The 21,937-nt window shown below is 36.9% G+C and overlaps 1 protein-coding gene across 1 annotated transcript; it reads right to left on the minus strand.

Moving 5' to 3' along the window:
* Positions 1-321: 321 nt before the first annotated feature.
* LOC124257986 lies at positions 322-13,550 on the minus strand. Its single transcript, XM_046692064.1, has 6 exons — positions 13,400-13,550; positions 12,238-12,314; positions 9,828-9,884; positions 9,055-9,167; positions 7,390-7,528; positions 322-744 (listed from the first exon to the last, which is right to left on the minus strand). Exons 1-6 carry the CDS (start codon positions 13,461-13,463, stop codon positions 466-468), a joined length of 729 nt encoding a protein of 242 aa, XP_046548020.1. The 5' UTR covers positions 13,464-13,550; the 3' UTR covers positions 322-465.
* Positions 13,551-21,937: the final 8,387 nt, after the last annotated feature.

Consider the following 21,937-nt stretch of genomic DNA (forward strand, 5'->3'; position numbering starts at 1 on the left):
GATTGCAAAACTTGCGAAGAAGAAAAAGACAAATTCAAGAAGATCTAAGTGGCTAATTAAGTTCTCTGGTTTCAAAGCAAGAAAAGACCATGGAGCCCTACATTGCTGCTTGGCATTATATTTGTCTTCCATTGTCACTTTGCCTGTATCTTCAAATAAGTTATATTAGCCAATATAATATCTGAACGAAAATTGTGAGAATGTGTTAACATAATATGAACTAAAGGCACTACAAAGCACAAAATGTTAATGACTGTAAACGATAAACACTACCCACCCGCCCCTAAACATTGCAGAATACAGTTTATCAGAAAAAGGACATCTATGAAAATAATTTTAATTTTAAACTTTAAAATATGTGCAAACGAGTGGTAACAAGTAAAGCAGCTAGTTTGTGGTTATAAATGTCATATTGGCCGAGTATAAAAACAGTCGGCTACACAATAAGGTATTCTTCCCCACTGCCTAGCACGCAACGTTTTTGACGAGCTCCGCTTTGTCGTGGTATTGGGGCGGTGGTTCGTCATGGTATTCGGGCGTAGGTTCGTCATGGTATTGTGCCACAGATGGGTCCGAGGGTGTCTCGTAGCCTCCTTGGGGTGTCATGTGTGTCATATAAGCTCCGTTAGGTGGCAAGTAGGTGCCCTGGGGTGTCACGTACTGGGGCGAGACGTGTCTGGTGCTGCTCATTTGTACAACACTGGCCATTTGGGGCACTTGTTGAATGATCATGGGTGGCGTCTCCTGAAAAGATAATGGTTGGTAAAACTTATTTTGTTTGATATAATCCGGAATCATCAGTTTGCAAGCAAAATTCCCAACCCTCATCAAGAAAGCCAAAAGGTTAGAGAATCATTTATTCACACTATAACTGATGAACAAACGATTTGAACATCAATATATTTCATATTTCAGTGTGTAAAGGTCAAATATGTATTTCAAACCTTTGGTTTTGTGAGTTTTGCTAAAACTGTTTAGGAATATTATGAGGAAAGAAACGCAATTATTATTTATTGAAAGCTTCCAGATTATATGTTACTTGTAGCTTCAAGTCGTTAGTGCCTTCGTGTATAATGTAAAATCTCCATCGTACAGGTCACACAAATCCGAAAACGTGTCTGGTTTAAAACCATGCTCACTCACTCACTGAAATCCGAAAACTCTGTAGTTTCTGACAACTACTGTTTGGAAAGTCTTAAAGGGGGCGAATAAGTGAATATGACTTAAAGCCTTTTTTCTCCTCATTGGTACAATGTGTAACACCCATTTTCGCTGACCCTTGATGTTGCTGAAACATTGCTAAAGGCGCCGTGTAACCACTCTCACTCACTCACTCAATCAAACAACAGCTGTACTGATAGAAAGACATCTCGTTGGAACCAGTGAGTGACTTTAAGTATAGGTCCGAACTATCGCCATATCTTTTGATCTTGCCTCACACATAAACGTCGTTTTCTGATTGACATAGCGCTCTTCTATTATTTTCAATGTACCCCGCTTACAAGCGAGTAACATTTTCTATGTACCCCGCTGGGAATGCCGAACTCATTTGGTACTTTGTAGTAGTAATTCCTTATCTCGAATAACATTGAATCACGTAATGATGCATTCGTCACCACTCGCCCCTTTCCGTAACCTCCAAGAAGACTCATCCCCCATTCACTACTTGTTATGTGCGAAAATACGACAAACCAATCAGAACGCGCGTAAATGAGTGCGGTGCTTTGATAAAAATAATCCCGAGTACTTAAATCGTTTATGGCATTAATGTCATTGTTTATAAAATCATGAAAAATATGTATCGTTTTATTGAAAGTACAAAGAACGTAGCTAAAAGGATTTTGCTGCCTATTATGAAGTTTTTAATAAGAATCATGCGATTGACGGTGAGAGATTCAAATACACGCACGTGCGTTTGTTGACATAACTGCTCTCATGGGTCCCACTGAGGGTATTTCTGACGATCTTGCGGGCTTGTTATGGAGATTGTACGTGCGCTTCGACCAATTTAGGAAATGTAATTATAATCGCTACGAGTTTCAAAACAATAATATCGTATTAGTATGTAACTAATCAACCTTAATATTTAACATTGGGCTCATATTTCATAGCTCTGGGGATATTTTAGTCTAACTGTTTTTTGGTCATTCATATTTTTTTCAGCGAATTCATTTGAAATTCCACCAGGGGTGTGACAGCAAGGTAACACGAATGTTCAGTTTGAGAAATATTTTAAAGTCATTTTTGAGTATCTGCTTTGGGATTTAATGTAGCTGAAAAAAATTATTTTTTTTGTATTTTCAATAAAACGATTCCCATTTGTGATGACTAAACCCTATTAAGAAAATTAACATAAATGGAAATATAAGGTGAACAGCTGGTAATAATTACATTAGAATATGTCTTTAACAAATATGTTTTTCGCCTTCTTTAGTTGCAGGGAACGTAAACAAATATCGAGGGTACATCAGCCCATGTCCCCCTCGAGACCAGTAAACAACTTATAATGTCGCATATGAGTTTATTATATATACCTAGAAAATAATAAAGTACAGCTTTCAATGCATTTCAAAATACATGTATATGAATAATTGTTTAAAAAGTCGTTTGTTTGTTCGTTTGCTTGTTTGTTAATTAATATATACACCTGAATCCATTGATGCATATGCCCACCCGAAAAGTGGCCCATTTTTGTTACTTGCAACAAAAAAAGTCGCTTTCTTGCGAGTACACCTATCAAATGAGTCTAAGGTGTTCTAAATTGGCCTTGTAAATGTGTTTAAAATGAACTCCCTTCTTGAGACCGACAGATCTGTTCGTGAAATATCAGGGACATTTGAGAAAATGAGATTGGTGTTATAATTATGTTGACTGAGCGAGGATGTTTGGTTGTTTAACGCTTCTTGGACTAGTATTCCAGATATATAGCATTTACCTCTTTAACGGAACCCATGAAAACGGGTATTTTCCAAGGGAGCTAACTCTTTCGTACTTATATCATTTAAGGCCCAAGGTCGCCCTAAAACCTAATATACATACATACATATCATTTACTCTTTGGCGGAACCCATGAAAACGGGTATGTTCCATGGGAGCTAACTCTTTCGTACTTATATCAGACACCTCTTTAACGAAACCCATGAGCTAACCCTTTCGTGCATATATCATTTACCACTTTGGCAAAAACCATGAACACGGATATGTTCCATAGGAGCTAACCCTTTACTGTTTCCCTGGAGGTCAGGGGTCACAATCAGCCAGTCGAATAGCTTGAATATGTGTACACTGTGCAACATCAGACAACTAGGCACTGACATGACAGGTGTAATGGTAGATACTGTTATGTGAGATGTGATGTTGTCAGTTATGATAATGACAGGTTTTGGTGATTCCCGGGTATGATGATAATATCTGTTATAATTATGACAGGTGTGATATGACGGGATAATATGGTAATGTTAGAGACCACATTGTCAGAACTAATTAAGACAAGGCTGATAATGAGGTATGGGATAATGACATACATGATAATGTTGTTTGTGATAGTGACAGGTATCATAGTTTTGAATGTGATAATGACCGGTATGATAAAGGTAATAGAGACAGATATGATTTTGCTGGATGTAATAATTACAGGTATAATAATGTTGGATGTAGTTATTACAGGTATGATAATGTTGGATGTAATAATTACAGGTATGAGAATGTAGGATGTAATAATAACAGGTATGATATTGTTGGATGTAGCTATCACAGGTATGATAATATTGGATCTGGTAATAATAGGTATGGTAATGTTGGATGTAGTTATTACAGATATGACAATATTGGATCTGGTAATAATAGGTATGGTAATGTTGGATGTAATAATTACAGGTATGATAATGTTGGATGTAGTTATGACAGGTATGATAATGTTGGATGTAATAATTACAGGTATGATAATGTTGGATGTATTAATTACAGGTAAGAGAATGTTGGATGTAATAATTACAGATATGATAATGTTAGATGTAATAATTACAAACATGATAATTTTGGATCTAATAATTACAGGTATGATAATGTAGGATGTAGTTATGACAGGTATGATAATGCTGGATGTAATAATTACAGATATGATAATGTTGGATGTAATAATTACATATTTGATAATGTTGGATGTAGTAATTACAGGTATGATAATGTTGGATGTAATAATTACAGGTATAATAATGTGGGATGTAGTTATTACAGGTATCATAATGTTGCATGTAATAATTGCAGGTACGATAATGTTGGATGTAATAATAACAGGTATGATAATGTTGGATGTAATAATAACAGGTATGATAATTTTGGATGCAATAATTACAGGTATGATAATGTTGGATGTGGTAATAACTGGTATGATAATGTTTCATGTAATAATTACAGATATGATAATGTAATTTACAGGTATGATAATATGTGTTAATAACAGGTATGATAATGTTGGATGTAATAATATGACAGGTATGATAATGTTGGATGTAGTAATGACAGGTATGATAATGTTGGATGTAGTAATGACAGGTAACGATAATGTTGGATGTAATAATAGCAGGTATGATATGATGTAGTTATTACAGGTATTACAACGTTGGATGTAGTTATTACAGGTACGATAATGTTGGATGTAATAATAACAGGTATGATAATTTTGGATAATGGTATGATAATGTTGCATGTAGTTAGTATGGTCATGTTTGATGTACAGTATGATAACGTTGTTGGATAATAATAGTATAATGTTTGACGTAATAATTACAGGTATGATAATGTTGGATGTAGCAATACAGGTATGATAATGTTGGATGATAATAATTAAAAGATATGATAATGTTGGATGTAATAATAACAGGTATGATAATGTTGGATGGATGTAATAATTACAGGTATGATAATGTTGGATGTAATAACAGGTATGATAATGTTGGATGTAGTTATTACAGGTATGGTCATGTTTGATGTAGTAATAACAAGTATGATAATGTTGGATGTAGTAATGACAGGTATGATAATGTTGGATGTAATAATAGCAGGTGTGATAATGTTGGATGCAGCTATGACAGATATGATAATGTTGGATGTAATAATTACAGTTATGATAATGTTGGATGTATTAATTACAGGTAAGAGAATGTTGGATGTAATAATTACAGATATGATAATGTTAGATGTAATAATTACAAACATGATAATTTTGGATCTAATAATTACAGGTATGATAATGTTGGATGTAGTTATGACAGGTATGATAATGCTGGATGTAATAATTACAGATATGATAATGTTGGATGTAATAATTACATATTTGATAATGTTGGCAGTAGTAATTACAGGTATGATAATGTTGGATGTAATAATTACAGGTATAATAATGTGGGATGTAGTTATTACAGGTATGATAATGTTGGATGTAATAATTACAGGTACGATAATGTTGGATGTAATAATAACAGGTATGATAATGTTGGATGTAATAATTACAGGTATGATAATTTTGGATGCAATAATTACAGGTATGATAATGTTGGATGTGGTAATAACTGGTATGATAATGTTTCATGTAATAATTACAGATATGATAATGTTGAATGTAATAATTACAGGTATGATAATGTTGGATGTGTTAATAACAGGTATGATAATGTTGGATGTAATAATTACAGGTATGATAATGTTGGATGTAGTAATGACAGGTATGATAATGTTGGATGTAGTAATGACAGGTATGATAATGTTGGATGTAGTAATGACAGGTATGATAATGTTGGATGTAATAATAGCAGGTGTGATAATGTTGGATGTAGCTATGACAGATATGATAATGTTGGATATAGTTATTACAGGTATTACAACGTTGGATGTAGTTATTACAGGTACGATAATGTTGGATGTAATAATAACAGGTATGATAATGTTGGATGTAATATTTACAGGTATGATAATGTTGCATGTAGTTATTACAGGTATGGTCATGTTTGATGTAGTAATAACAAGTATGATAATGTTTGACGTAATAATTACAGGTATGAAAATGTTGGATGTAGCTATTACAGGTATGATAATGTTGGATGTAATAATTACAAATACGATAATGTTGGATGTAATAATAACAGGTATGATAATGTTGGAAGTAATAATTACAGGTATGATAATTTTGGATGCAATAATTACAGGTATGATAATGTTGGATGTGGTTATAACAGGTATGATAATGTTGGATGTAATAATTACACTTATGATAATGTTGGATGTAGTAATGACAGGTATGATAATGTTGGATGTAATAATAGCAGGTGTGATAATGTTGGATGTAGCTATGACAGATATGATAATGTTGGATGTAGTTATTACAGGTATTGCAATGTTGGATGTAGTTATTACAGGTACGATAATGTTGGATGTAATAATAACAGGTATGATAATGTTGGATGTAATAATTACAGGTATGATAATGTTGGATGTAGTTATTACAGGTATGATAATGTTAGATGTAGTTATTACAGGTATGATAATGTTGAAGGTAGTTATTACATGTATGATAATGTTGGATGTAATAATTACAGGTATGAAAATGTTGGATGTAATAATTACAAATATGATAATGTTGGATCTAATAATTACAGGTATGATAATGTTGGATGTAGTTATGACAGGTATGATAATTCTGGATGTAATAATTACAGGTATGATAATTTTGGATGTGGTAATAACAGGTATGATAATGTTGGATGTAATAATTACAGGTATGATAATGTTGGATGTGGTAATAACAGGTATGATAATGTTGGATGTAATAATTACAGGTATGATAATGTTGGATGTAGTAATGACAGGTATGATAATGTTGGATGCAATAATAGCAGGTGTGATAATGTTGGATGTAGCTATGACAGATATGATAATGTTGGATGTAGTTATAACAGGTATTACAATGTTGGATGTAGTTATTACAGGTATGATAATGTTGGATGTAGCCATTACAGGTATGATCATGTTGGATGTAGTTATTACAGGTATGATAATGTTGGATGTAGTTATTACAGGTATGATATTGTTGGTTGTAGTTTTTACATGTATGATAATGTTGGATGTAATAATAGCAGGTTTTATATTGTTGGATGTAGTTATGACATGTATGATCATGTTGGATGGAATATTTTCAGGTATGATAATGTTGGATGAAATAACAGCAGGTGTGAGAATGTCGGATGTAATTATGACAGGTATGATCATGTTGGATGGAATATTTTCAGGTATGATAATATTGGATGTAATAATTACAGGTGTGATAATGCTAGATGCTGTATGGTCGTGTACTATTTAACACTTGGTATGCATGTGAAGTTAGGTGTGACGTACCGGGCGTCTGTTGCCAAGGATACCAGATATGATGCAATTGGCCAGTGTGAGCAGCCAGGCCAGGATGAGGATGACCAGAATGCCCACGATCTTCCCGTACGTTGATTCACACGTGTCCCGCTCCAATGTTAAATAGAACCTGTATAATGAATACACAATGCCAATAAGAAAGTGGTCAAAAGTAACACAAGCACTGATTCTGAATTTGTGAAGTGTCATGTGCTGCATCAGAACCAGCCATTCTTCTTCTTCTTGTACACATACGTGTACGTTATATAAACGTTTCGAGATTGTTTGTTTGCCATGTTTAATACTTCACTAATCAAGGTTGCAGCTGGACGGTGTTCTGTTAACAATTGTCCCTGGACCAAACTCTCGTATATTTGACATCATCACCATCGATCTGATATGATGAGGAGCGGTGGGGTAACCTGGTGGTTAATGCGTACGCTCGTCACGCCTTAATCCGGGTTCGATTCCCAACATGGGTACAATGCATAAAGCCCATTTTAGTATCCCCCGCTGTGATATTGCTGGATTATGGCTAAAAGCGGCGTAAAACTCACTCATCGATACGATGATATGCCTCAAGCAAGTCAGGGAACCCCGTTAATTGCGGTACATAAGACAACCACGGAGTGGTCCAGACAGACTGACTGACTGACTGACTGAGTTTGGTTTTACGCCTCCTTTAGCAATATTCCAGCAATATCACGGCGGTGGACACCAGAAATGGGCTTCACTCATTGTACCCAGGTCCAGACAGAAGGCAGTATGCTTAATATACACAAAGAACTTAGTTAAGCACCCCCTGACATGTCTCACGATTGAAATAAGGGACCGTTCATAATTTATGACCAGGGGGTAAGTGACCCTCCCTGCATGTCATGTACAAAATCAATTACCCCCTCCCCCTTCCCATATTTTGTACGCCTAACTTTTATATACTTTTATGTACACAAATGATGCACCCCCCACCCTCTCCGAACATGTGTACAAAATTGAAAAACCCCCTACCTCCCAAGAACAAAATGGGTGAAACACCCCCCTAAAATATTCCCCCCTTAAAAAAAAGAAGAAAAAAAGCCATAAATGATGAACGGTCCCTAAGCCCCGATCTTAAACCTTTGGGGCATATCTAGGACATGATTGGTCATCATGTACAACAAAGGAATCCTCCTGTATAGAACCTGGCCCAGTTGGAAGCTGCTTTACGCGAGTAATGGCGTAGACTGCCCCTTCAGAGGATCAGGAAGCTGACAGGGAGTATGAGGAGGAGAGTGCTGGCTCTCATACAGTCACATGGCGGTTACACTTGGTATTGACCTTGAATCGTGTAAGACTTGCAAAATGATATTTGGAATGTTCACATTTACCAATAAATTCAACATTACACATTCCAGGGCCAAACCAGAAATGGTTTTGTATGAAACTCAGTGTTATAAAATGAGCAATAATCATCATAAAAGCAACATAAATTCCAATCATTTTGTCGTTTTTCATGAGTCAAAGGATCATACGGATCATTTTTATGAACAAGTTGAAAACCTGTCATTGGAAAATTACAGGGGGTGATTAATTAAGTTCTTTGTGTATATATAAACTGTGGTCTGTCAGGGTATGTATAAAAAAAGAGTTATTTATGTATTTACGGCACTGTCCTACCTGTCAGAGCAGAGGTTGATGGCGCTGAAGGCAGACAACAGTATCATAGCAGTGTAACTGACGAAGGCCATCAGGCAAAGGGTCAGCAAGCTCAACACGAGGTGGGTGATGTACTGGAATACAATCACATTTATCTGAACTTTCTTATGAAATACTTGCAGTTTATTGGCCAAGTCAGAGTTGGAAAAAAGTGACCATTTAACCAGCTAGTGATAGTGCCAAAAATGCCAGTGGCAAAAGACATTCCCCCGATCACTTGTTGGTTTGGAAATTCGTGCTCCTTGCAGCAAACATTGTGTAATATTAACCCCTGGACAATTTGGTGACAAAAAAAGCCCAACATCCAAAACGACGGTTTTTTAGGGTTAGTTTTACTTTTTGGGGGGTTATTTATACAGTTGTATGCATATCTCAACAGTTGCATGCGTATCTGAACAACGGTATTCATATCTGAACAGCTGCAAGCATATCTTAACACTAGTACTTATATCTGAACAGTTGCATACATATATGAACAGTGGCATTCATATCAGAACAGTTGCATGCATGTCTGAACAGCTGTATTCATATCTGAACCATGGTATTTATACCTGCATGTACTGCTGCTTACACAACTGAATAGTTGCATGCATATCTAAGCAATACGCATATCTGAACAGTTTATGCATGCACGAACAGTTCTATACATTCAGTAACGGCTTATACAGGTATGAGCAATTGTATGCATGTATGAACAGTTGTATGCATGAAATATAACTAAAACTTCCACTTACGAGACAAGTGTTTTTGGTCGCAGCAGCAACGATCCCAAAAATGCCAGGAGTTATATACTGAAAAGAAAATGTTATGTTTAATATTTTTCAAGGAAATGGAGAACTATATAGTCTGTGGCTTCTATTTTACGTTTGCAGCAATATATTTGTATGCTCGAAAGGTCTGGCAGGCAAGTGGCCGCCCCCATGATGCAGGGGATGGTGACTTTGACCAGAAAACGAAAGGTCTGTGGTTCGATCTCCAGCTGCATCTACAGTCTAGCATAAAACTGTTCGTGACGGTGTTTGGTCACTTTACTCAAATACTAAATGTACAATCGTTTTCTAATTTGGCATGATGCATTATAATTGTTCTATCATTGTGAATTTGTAATTTAATGAATTATGATTTATTGATAAAAAAGTTGTTTAACAAACTATCATTAAAATATTGACAGCGTTCACTATTTTCTTACGAGGGAGGAGTGCAGAGAGGGGACACGTCTAACGCGTTCGGTTTTTAAATTACATTTAGCGGTCTTAAATCAACGATAAAGGACCGCAAAATTGAAAACAGAGTAGCTTTATCTTCTAAGTGAGATAACACATGTTATCTGGATCAGTTGCAGCCAAATGTAATTCATAAAACGCAGCTGTCATAAAAAGCTATAAATGCTCACAAAATTGGTTTAAGGAAAATGAATGTTCTTTCAATTTTCAATTGCATGAAATAGAAATTCGGTATTCTTCAAATAGATTTTGAAGACGTAGGCCTAATGTTATTGGGGGATGCGACATTTACGCAAGTAGGCATCCCCATGAGCAACGAATTTCCGCTTGATTTGAAAAACAAAACGAAGGAATTTGTCAAATATCGATGGTCTGTTCCAAACTAATGTCAAGTACTTGATGTCCTCCCACTGAGTTAGATGGTGAGTTGAAATGGGATTTAACGTCGTACTTAAGAATATTTTGCTCATGTGACGATGTGCATGTATGTGTGGCTGCTTGTACTAGCCCAGACTTAAGCTAGTTTTATAGTGCTAACCCACTGAGATACCATGCCGCAGTTAAGCATGAATACCCCACTCAGACACATTATACTGACTAGGAGCTGACCAGTCCTTGTTGTACCTATTAAAGGCGAGCGCCAGGCAGGGACCAACAAGAGCTATATTATAACGTCTTTTGGTATGACGCGGTCGGGAATCGAACCCGCAACCTTCCGCTCTCCCGGCGGACGCTCTAACCACTACACCACGGAGGCGGTCTATTTGATTTAGAAGGGCTGAAATATGAACAAGGCTGTGTGATAGGAGGATGACATCAGCTGTGTAATAATCAGCTGTTTTGTGTTATGAACATCACAGCATCTCCAGTATTTGGGTTGTACATTTCACAACATTTGAGGTGAAGGCATAACATGCTTTCCGAAACTGTTATGACAGTGAGTGAGTGAGTTTAGTTTTACGCCGCACTCAGCAATATTCTAGCTACATGGCAGCGGTCTGTAAATAATCGAATCTGGACCAGACAATCCAGTGATCAACAGCATGAGCATTGATCTAGGCACCAGGGATTCGATGGCATGTGTCATCCAAGTCAGCAAGCCTGACCACCCGATCCTGTTAGGCCCCTCTTACGACAAGCATCGATTCCTGAAGATCACATCTAACCCGGATCTTCGGAATCTGTTATGGCAGACGTGGAGGATCTTCCACAGTCGACGCATCAATGACCTCAATTTCCCAATTACTCAATGTATTACTCAGTATGAATTTCTACCCCAAAATGAAAATTAATACATATATTGAAATAATAAAATTACCCCTATTTCGACTTCTGCTTACTTTTTATGTCGACACTTTACGTGTATTCAGTGTGCGAAATAGTTTCCAAATTTTGCTACCCAGTAGGGCTAGCTATGCCTGAAAGTTAGTTACTGGGCAACAATTCACTAGACCGAAATGTGAATGTAGACACCACGCAAAAGAAAAGAAAAATAGATGAAAATAAGATATTGCCGGCATGACACGGGTTTCATCATTAAGCTGCTAATAAGATGAACATTTTTCATTTTTATCAGGCCATAACCTTGCATGATTTTAAAGTGTATTATAACTTAACAAGTCGGAGAGAGTGATATATTTACAAAATGACCCCGAGAAAATTCACTAGGCAGTCGGGCCAGTGACTGTGGAGATTTACTTGCCCGACTGGATTTTTACTAGCCACGGGGTAGTGGGCCAGTAGCTATTTCGCACACTGCACCGTGTATTTGCATGTATTTGTGATGGAAGCGGAAAATACGCGAGTAGATGTCACCAGTTTTATTTATAGCCGGAATCAGACAATGGTCAATACTGTTAGCAGAGCCACTTTATGGAAATGGAAAGGTTTAGGCACATGTTTATCGTCTTGAAATACTTACCGCAAAGCAATAGGCCCATGTTGGGAACAACAAGTTGATGGTGGAGACAGAACCCGTCAATGCACCATAGATAATTCCTGGAATACATAAGTGCAGTGATGTCATAGCATTGTGACATCATCAAGTCGATGACGTCATAGCATTGTCAGGGCATTGTACAAAATCTACTGTCAAAACGATATCTCCAAGGAGATATCATACGATCTCACACAAGCAATATATCATGTGGAACACAGTTTTGGATGATAAATGTGCAGCACAGACAACGACAGACAGACAGACGAAACCCTTAGTAAAGAGAAGATAGAAGTGCAACAGACATAATACCCGGAACATGCATGAAGCCGTTAGCTCGAGGCAAGGGAGGTCACTGACTATTTACAATAACGGGGTTATTTTCCACTTTGCGAGATGCCATTTGATGATGTGTGATCTTAGCGCTAAGGCGATGTTAACGACCGTACTTCAACGTTGACATACAGGAGATATATAGAGTGACTGAGTTTAGTCTTGCACAATTCCAGCAATATCACGGGGGGACACCAGAAATGGGCCTCACACATTGTAACCATGTAGGGAATTGAACCCCGGTCTTCAGCGTGACCAGCGAAAGCATCAACCACTATATACAGGAGATATATAGAAGAAACACTTTCAAAATATTGTCAACAGTCATTCAAAGTACATATTTATACAAAAGAAAAACATATATAATTCCATTGTTATCTAGTATTTGATCATTAGACATTTACATCAACAGAGACGGAAATTTAACGGACAATTGACAATTAATATATTTGGACATCGCGACGGGGCCTGACACGACAAACATCTTGACGCCGATGTTATAAATGAGCAGATAATTTTGTCTCAACTGCCTGGAGCAAAACCTTTCCATGTAATTTCAGAGACATTGAGACACTATGTTTTCTTGACACATCACCCCTTCAACCCTACCCACCCACCAACCCCCGCCTCGAATATTAACGTTAATATCTATATATCTCTCCCTCTCAACGAGAGGTGAACTTGCTAAGCCTTCAGATCATAAGAATGTACGTTGTTCTGGAACGTACTTTATCGAGTTAACCCAATATATGTGTATGGTCTCTGTTACAACAGAACGATCTGAAAGTATTTCTAAAGTTTAAAAGTCGCTTACCACACAAAATAACAACTCCAGAAATGACCCCGTTGGCCACGTTCAATCTTTGCCTCTGATCCATGGCGTCACTGTCCCACGTCGCAGTAGATCAGCTACCCAGAGTTCGTGACAACCAGTTCTCAAAACACAGCTATGGACTGCGCTATTTCGTTCCACTTGACTGAGCAGATGTCACGTGATGAATATTTTATCCGAAACATGTCACCGTTGGTGACCTAATATTTCTATAGCTATTGTGCAATATAAACTAACACCATGAACGACAACTGTTTATGTAATGCTATGGAACAGTTTGATTACATGTTGTTTAACGCCGCACTCAAGGATATGAGTGAGTTTAGTTTTACGGCGCACTCAACTTTATCCCAGGCTTAAGCTATATGGCGGCAGTCTGTAAATTTTCGAGTCTGGCCCAGATAATCCAGTGATCAAAGGCTTGAACATCGATCTACTGGGATATGTGTCAACCAAGTCACCGAGCCCTCCACCCGATCCCGTTAGTCGCCTCTTACCACAGGCATGGGCTACTGAAGATCAATTCTAACCCGGATCTTCTCGGGTTAAATATCTAATGCACTCAAGGGATTCGACGCCATGCATCAACCACCCGATCCGGTTCCTTGGCAAAGGATGGCAATAAGAGGGAGGGAATGAAAACATTTATACAGTTTTATTTTTAAAATAGATCAGTTATAAGCAGTGTGCGAAATAGCCACTGGCCCGCTAGCCCGTGGCTAGTAAAAATCCAGTCGGGCCAGAACATCTCACAGTCTCTGGCCCGAATGGCTTGCGAATATTGTCATGGGGTCATTTTGTAAACATATCACTCTCCGACTTGTAATTTTAAATTACGCAAGATTATGACCTGATGAAAATGTTCATCATATTAGTAGCTTAATGATGTAACCCGTTTCATGCCGACTATCTCTTATTCTGTTTATCTATATCTATGTTTGTAATCTTTTGCTTGATTGTACATTCAAATTTCGGGCTAGTGAATTATTTTGTGGGCCAGTAACTTTCAGGAACATTTGGAGACTATTTTGCACACTGGTTATAAGTTTGAACATTATGTTACATTATTGTTGGAACATGACAAAACTGAGGCGGTGTGATCAAATTCATTCCTAAGACCAGTCTCCAATACAGTTTGTCTGAACACCATCACATACATTCCACATGTCCGGGAATGTCAAATAACAGGTAAACATTTCTCACGACACAAAGTCACTCAAATGTATTAAATGTTCAGGTAACAACAGCCTGTCTGTACATCCGGGTTGACAAATGGGATCGTGCAGTTCAGAATTGTCATATATTCACTTGTGTATATTGTGCTGTAAGCGAGGAAACCTGCCCATGTGGAAAGGTTGTCTTTATGATAGTCGAGAGACAGTCTGAAGATCGAAACAACGATTAATGTTTATCATAGTTGTATGGCCGCATCCAACCTGATATCCTACCACCGGTAAAGAATAATAGAATACACAATGTACCCCCGCCATCTCTACTGCAGTTGTTCCAAGTAAGAACATGCATTGAACGGACCAGATTTAGGTGTGATTTCTGTTAAATTCAAATAAAGTTTATGTTTCAAATCTTTGAAGAGCATTAGAAGTGGAATACATAAGAAAAGCAAGATTTATGGATGTCGCTTTCTTTATTGTGAATAATACCACCTTTCGGAGTGTATGCTTGCTCCTTCATCAGGTGAATGGTAGGGAGTACAAGGGGGAATATATATACTGACGCAGCACAAAGGAAACATGTATAACAAGCTTGAATGAATATGTATCACTGGCCTCATGTTTTAAGTACACATTCATTCTTCAACATTGTTAATCTTGCTATACATATATAGTTCAGTGAATTCATTGATGATAGGCCATGACGAAACCACCACTTTAAAGCAATATGAGTTCCTTCGGTGAACTAATTAATCCTTTGACTTTTGTTGAGCTGATTTTAGGAGCGTACCAAAATTGTTGCTCAGATGGCCAGCTTGTGTGCTGCCATACCCTGACAGCCTGCAGTTGGTGTCCTTATGTCATGGATGTGTTTAGACCCTCATGAATAATTTTACATTAATGAAATACTTATCCACATCATATGTACAACTTCATACCGTTGAACCTTTACATAACACATTTAGTACGATTCACACAACCTTTGTTCTATTGAAAAACTGAAAGAGCAAGTATTTCACTGTGCAATTTAGAACACATTTACTGTTACACTAGAAACTCCAACACCAAGGACAAAGAAAACAGGACACTTGATCAGCGGTATACAGCATTTGTTTATTCTACAAAAATTATAAAGGGTGCACATTCAACCAATTTAAAAGACATATGCGTGTATACATACACATACATACACATGCTATCCTTCTGGGAAAGAGACAGCTAGCATAAATACAACAGATATACAAGCAGTTTCATGGTGATGGAAGCTCTGAATGCTTGTCCCAACCTAAAGTAAGGTAAATGGTTAATTTCCAAAAAGCAAAATCTGCCACAAAGAATAGAATATTCAAAATTCAAACTTTAATCTCTTAAATGTTATCTTTAACTTTCAAACATTCAACTTTAGGGACTGTTCATAACTTATGGAAAGGGGCTGATGATGTTAAGGGGGGTCACCCATGTTGTGTTCTGGGGAGGTGTGTGTGGTGTGTGTGTAGGGGGCATCAATTTTGTAAACATGGACTAGCAGGGGTCAGCAATTTTGTACATAATTTTATTTAAATTATGCTTAAAAATTATGGGTGGGGGTATCATTGATTTTGTCATGACATGCAGGGGAGGTCACTTTTTTGGTGCATAAATCTTAGGGGGGTTCATTCACATTGTACATGCTTCTCTATAAATATCACCATCATCCCCCCTAGCCATAAATTTTGAACGGTCCCATATAATAAAATATCTATCTATCACTAAAGACACAGCTGGTGATTGTCTATTATATATAATGTATACATCCATCAGGGGCACAAGAGGGTGGCCATAAGAGTACACTTTGTACGGAATCAAACCCATCCTTAAGCGAGACAGGTATATGCATAAGCCATTCGGTTACTCAAGCTCCCCTGTTAAGGAAGTAAAACATGTATATCTGTTGTGATTATGATAACCACTCATGCCCATCTAGGTCATGCAAAAGTACCCAATAGATTTGTCACCCTCAATATTTAGAAGGCTGTGAGGAAAGGGAAGACAATATTATCATACTATTTAGCGATATAGAGAAAAAAGTATCAGTTTGGTAAAAGATAAAATTTGAAAATATTATGTAAATAAACATTTATTCAAACTACATCTGTAAAGTTCTATTTTCATAAATCTTTCTATCACGTCAAAAAACACCTAATTACATTCTGAAAAATATACAAGAATAGCTATCAGTATCTCACTGATCTGGAAAAGGCGTAAAAATAATTGGGAGTATATGCTAGGGGACGGTTAGAGGAGGACAATGATGGGTACATACTACAATCAACATTGTCTACAAGCAAAACCCTACACGGCTGCTGCACAGGGAAGGACACAAGCAGGTGGCATAACGGAGAGGTGGCTCTGTCTGTGTGTTTATGCGTGAGCAGTCATCCCTAACAACTTTCAAAAGCGTCTGTCTGACTGCTGACAGGTATAAGCAACCTGCATCTCTTTGGTCACAGTGACCTGTTGTTGGATGTAGAAATATTGAGACGGAGGGGGAGTTTTAGTTTTATGTCGCTTTTAGCAATATTCCAGCAATATCACGGCAGTAACACCTGATATGCGCTTCACACATTGTACACGGGTCTTCAATGTGATGCGCGAACGCTTGAACTACTAGGCTACCCCACCGACCCCAAGAAGAAATATTGAGAAAAGCATCTTGTAAAATATTAATATGTTATAAATAGAGAATATTTCCACCCCAATAACCAGATATGTTCAACATTACTGAACTGGTTAGTTAATGATAAATATACTACAGCACTTTTGATAGGGATATCGTTTAATCTCTCCATGACAGAAGGGGTGGTGGGTTAAATTCCCGAAATGGGTACAACGTGTGAAGCCCATTTCTGATGTCCCCTGTTGTGATACTGCTGGAATATTGCTTAAAGCGGCGTAAAACCATGCTCATCTAATGGTACAAAACTGATTCCAATGTCATGTGTAAGTTTAAAGAAAAATGACAAGTCTCACAATCCCTATCAAAAACTAAGTGGTGTAGTAATGAGTTTTATTAAACTGCAGGCTTACCTGTCAGTAATTGACAAATTATTCAAAAATCTTGGCAGGAAATATACAGAATTTAGACTTCCAAAGAAACATATTTTTATACTTTAGAAATCCAAAAGATTTCATACGAGGCAAATACATCAACATATTGCAAAGCTTCATTTTATTATTGTTCTGACATACCCGCTGAGCATAAGTTAGTATTCCTTGATTCATCATCCCTGATATGTCTTCCTCCAGCTTTTGTGACTGAATATTAAATGTTTGCCCACTGGGGACACATATTGCTCACAGTAGGATGCCAGCTTCTGGGGAGGGGAGTCTGACAGTGGTCTGGATTTGTGTCAGAGGAATGGACCAGGAGCAGCGACAGTATCAGCAACTGATGCAGTGCAACCTCCTTGCATCCTCCCAGTGTGCAGAAGAAGAATACCTTTACATGACCTTGGTAAAATCTGCATAATATTGAGCAAACATGCAGCTAGGATGTCCCATGAAGTGGAATTATGCATACCGTCAAATGTGTGTATATGAACTACATGAAGAACACGAAAGACCAGTCTGACATGCTGAGCACAACACAGTGTCACCAGCACCTTCAGTCATTACTATATCTCTACGAATTTGTCATCATACTTCCAGTGTAAAGGTATCATTATTTCCAAATGGGTTAAGTTTTTCAGAAAATCAAGATGTTATCTATCATCTGGCATTAACATTTTTCATTTACTATTATGTCTGACAAGGTAAAATCATAGCTGAAGCATTCAATTTTTTAAATAACTAGATTATCACCCATATATTGTTTTATATGCAAAACCAGATCCTACAAAATGCTGATACATATAAGTTGTGATTGATATGCATGATGAAAGTATTTGCAATTGACTACGCTGCTGGGACATTTATCTTAAAAGTCCTTAGAACTTCAACAGTCATACACTTATACTGATGATAAATATATGTGCTTATAACCATAAATATCCAAACCCAAAAACCTGATTTTTAAACTGTTTCACTAGGAACTGAAATACCTACTGACACTTCTCTCTATTTAAACATTGAATTAATTCACCGGCAGGATCACCAACCACAGCCAATTCTAAACCTCACAATATACAGTGTACAGCATGTTCAGTTCATTATGGTTCAGCATCTGAATCCTACCCACAAATAAGCTCACTTTGTTTCACATTATCTCTCTAACTGGTGTGCTTGAGCCTTTTAAACTCCAAGCCGAGCGGCAAGACCGTAATATTTGTCATTTTGGGGATTTTCTGACATTTTACAATTACATATAATTTACGGACGCCAATAGCATGCTTAAGAAACTTTTGAGACAATACTTGTAGCGTGTTGACTTCACTTCTGTTGGTTCCGGCTAGGGGTGTAACAATAAACATGAGAAAAGGTAGAATTCCTATGACAATACTGATTTTACCATACATTATGTAGTACCATACAGATTTCACAGACCTTAACTACATACTGATTCTAAATTTATTTTCTACTATTCAGGACGTTGTCATGAACCTTGAACTGTATAGTATATGATATGTCCAAAATCTGATGCTAATTCAAAAGGAAATTACTATTGTTACCATATACAAAGCAGTATAAAATTTCTTACTTCTATGGATGGATAGTGTCACTTTTAATAATCTTGAATACCACATTTGCTGTAAAAAAAACACTTCAATTACTTAGAATATTGTCAGTGTGAACACTCATTAAAACTGCAGTTTAAATGATAATAATAATAATGTCTATTTATAAAGCCCCTTGTGTTTTCACACACTTGTGCATGCTCAAGGTGCTAACACGTTATTACACCGGTTAACCCAAGCTAGAAGGTTGACAGTCATATTACTTAACCCACCGGGTACCCATTTACTGCTGGGTGAACAGAATTTGTTGTTAGTCATCCAGCAGTAGTAGCCAGCTTTATTTCAAACATTGATGAAAATAAAAACATTGATAAAAGTTTCTAAGCAACCATGTGACCCTACCAATCAGCTCTTTTCTATTAATGAAAATCTCTAACGTACACATAATACAGGCAGTTATGTAAATTTTCAGCTGCTGTTATTAGTAAATTTAGTGTCATAAAAATGACATACAGAACATTTTACAGGTTGCTCTAGGTGTTTAGAAGAGGAGCAGGGGCTTATTTACAGCAAATACAGTATACAGATCATGTTAGGTGACACGTACATTAGATACTACAAAAGAATTTTCAAATGACAAATACAGAAAGGTATAGTCCTTGTATTGTGTACATTCCATAAGCATCATATAGACAATTACACCCCTAGTTCTTACATGAAACACGTCGGCAACGACACATGCGATCATAGTCTAAGGGAGCTAACTCCGAGTACCGATAATCAGATGAAAAGTGTAAACAGTCAACGTTAATTAAGTTACATCCATATTTCAAATCTATGTGCTCTGAAAAGGTTAGAAAACTGCACATTTCACTAGATACAACCGTAAATATTAACTGGTACAATACTTAAGTTGTGTAATATTTGAATGACAGTGTATTATGTTCTCTCACTCCGATCGTGTTACTACGAGATAAGATAGAAGGTCCCTCTTGCAAAGAGAAAATTACTCACAGATTTGTGCAAAACATTATCAGGGAATTTCACAATACAGATTAGTGATCTATATAGATATTTCTCATAAGAAAACACATGTAGAAGAAAGGCAACAGCTCAAAAAGCATTTTCACTTAACTCTCCTTTTCAAATCAAAGTCTAACATGATTAATTTCTAAATACATCGAAGCTGTATTATTTCAAATGTTCTGTTATCATCATCACATAACCATCAATAAAATGACATTACTGAAAAACATGAAGAGGATTAAACGTGGCCCTAATTGGACAGAGAAAAAATGTATGGACAAGAAGATTTTTCTTCAAGAACGTCTCCACAAACCATTTGTGCAATTTCTCAAATGATAATATGAGAGATATGAACATATCTGACAGAGTATTTCTACGTTAGTTATTGTAATTTAAAATCCGGTTCCTGAGTCCCACTTTCCTGTCATATGTGAAGTACAAATCACTCTCGCTATAAAGCCAGCACACCATAGTAGATCTTGTATATTATATACACAGGAGCAAATTGGTCAGCACTAGGTAAATATCACAAAAATAAAGGATCATTGGTTCTACTTTATAACATCACAAGTAGATATAACATGTCATAATGAATAGCTGCACCTACCAGGCTTACATTGGAAAATTGTTATAACGCAGGTGAGCAGAAAATAGTATATATGTGGGTAATATTGTGAATGGTGTCATATTTATCATATACAAGCATTGGAAAACAGTGCTTTTGTATAGTAGTGACTAGGTTTCATACTGGTGGTTAAGCATGTGTAAAGTGGAAATTACATGTATTTAGGTGGTACTATCATCTGGGTGTATATGTTTTAGATTTTCTGTGAAATATGTGTAACTATTGTGTCTTTCAATGTTTATGGCTACTAATACTATAGGTTCGGTAACTGAGACGTTCCACACAAGGACTACATCACATTAACCATTCCAATATTTTTCACAAACATGTCTTGAAGTGAAAACTATTCTTCATAAATCATTGATTTATCATTTCTTGATTTGTTTAAAATATTCCATACTACAATCTCATGATCATACAAGAGTTGAAAGAAAATTTAGGCAAATTTTGATAGAATTAAGAAAAAAATATGGATATGTTTAAAATAAAATCAGAGAAAAAGGGCAAATTATAATACCATTTTCAACAGATTAAATATGTTAAAAACTTCTATAAACGTGGCCTAACGCAATTCATTACATGATAATTCACAACTCAACGTTTGTGTAATATTGACCCGTGGCCTAATTATTTAAATAAAGTGAATTGAACGAGTGTCAGTAAAGTGAGTGAGTTTAGTTTTATGCTGGTTTCAGCAATATTCCAGCAATACCACGGTGGGGGACACCAGAAATTGGCTTCAAACATTATACCCATGTGGGGAATCGAACCCGGGTCTTCAGCGTGACGAGCGAATGCTTTAACCACTAGGCTACCCCACCGCCCCCGTGTCAGAAGAATGTAGTGACAACACCCGATGGCTGGTACACACTGACGTGTATCTCAGTGGGCGGTGGGTAGGTTGGGTGGAGATGACTGGGTCAGGGAGCCGCGATTTGCCTTATTGCAACACGGGAATACCTAGCAGCTGCTCCAGTTCTGTTATCGGTCATTACTCACTATGACGTCTATTATGCAATGTCGGATGTTCAACAAGCCCGCGACC

This window comes from Haliotis rubra, unplaced genomic scaffold (genome assembly GCF_003918875.1).
Source record: "Haliotis rubra isolate DU_JTF1 unplaced genomic scaffold, ASM391887v1 Scf68, whole genome shotgun sequence".
In the NCBI taxonomy this organism is placed as follows: Eukaryota; Metazoa; Mollusca; class Gastropoda; order Lepetellida; family Haliotidae; genus Haliotis; species Haliotis rubra.

Excerpts from the sequence above, each read along its gene's own strand:
- LOC124257986 (XM_046692064.1), bottom strand. The coding sequence starts at position 13,463 with ATGGATCAGAGGCAAAGATTGAACGTGGCCAACGGGGTCATTTCTGGA. Across the intron at positions 12,315-13,399 it reads TGGAGTTGTTATTTTGTGTG|GAATTATCTATGGTGCATTG; the intron begins GTAAGCGACTTT and ends TATGTATTCCAG. Across the intron at positions 745-7,389 it reads TCCTTGGCAACAGACGCCCG|GAGACGCCACCCATGATCAT; the intron begins GTACGTCACACC and ends TTATCTTTTCAG.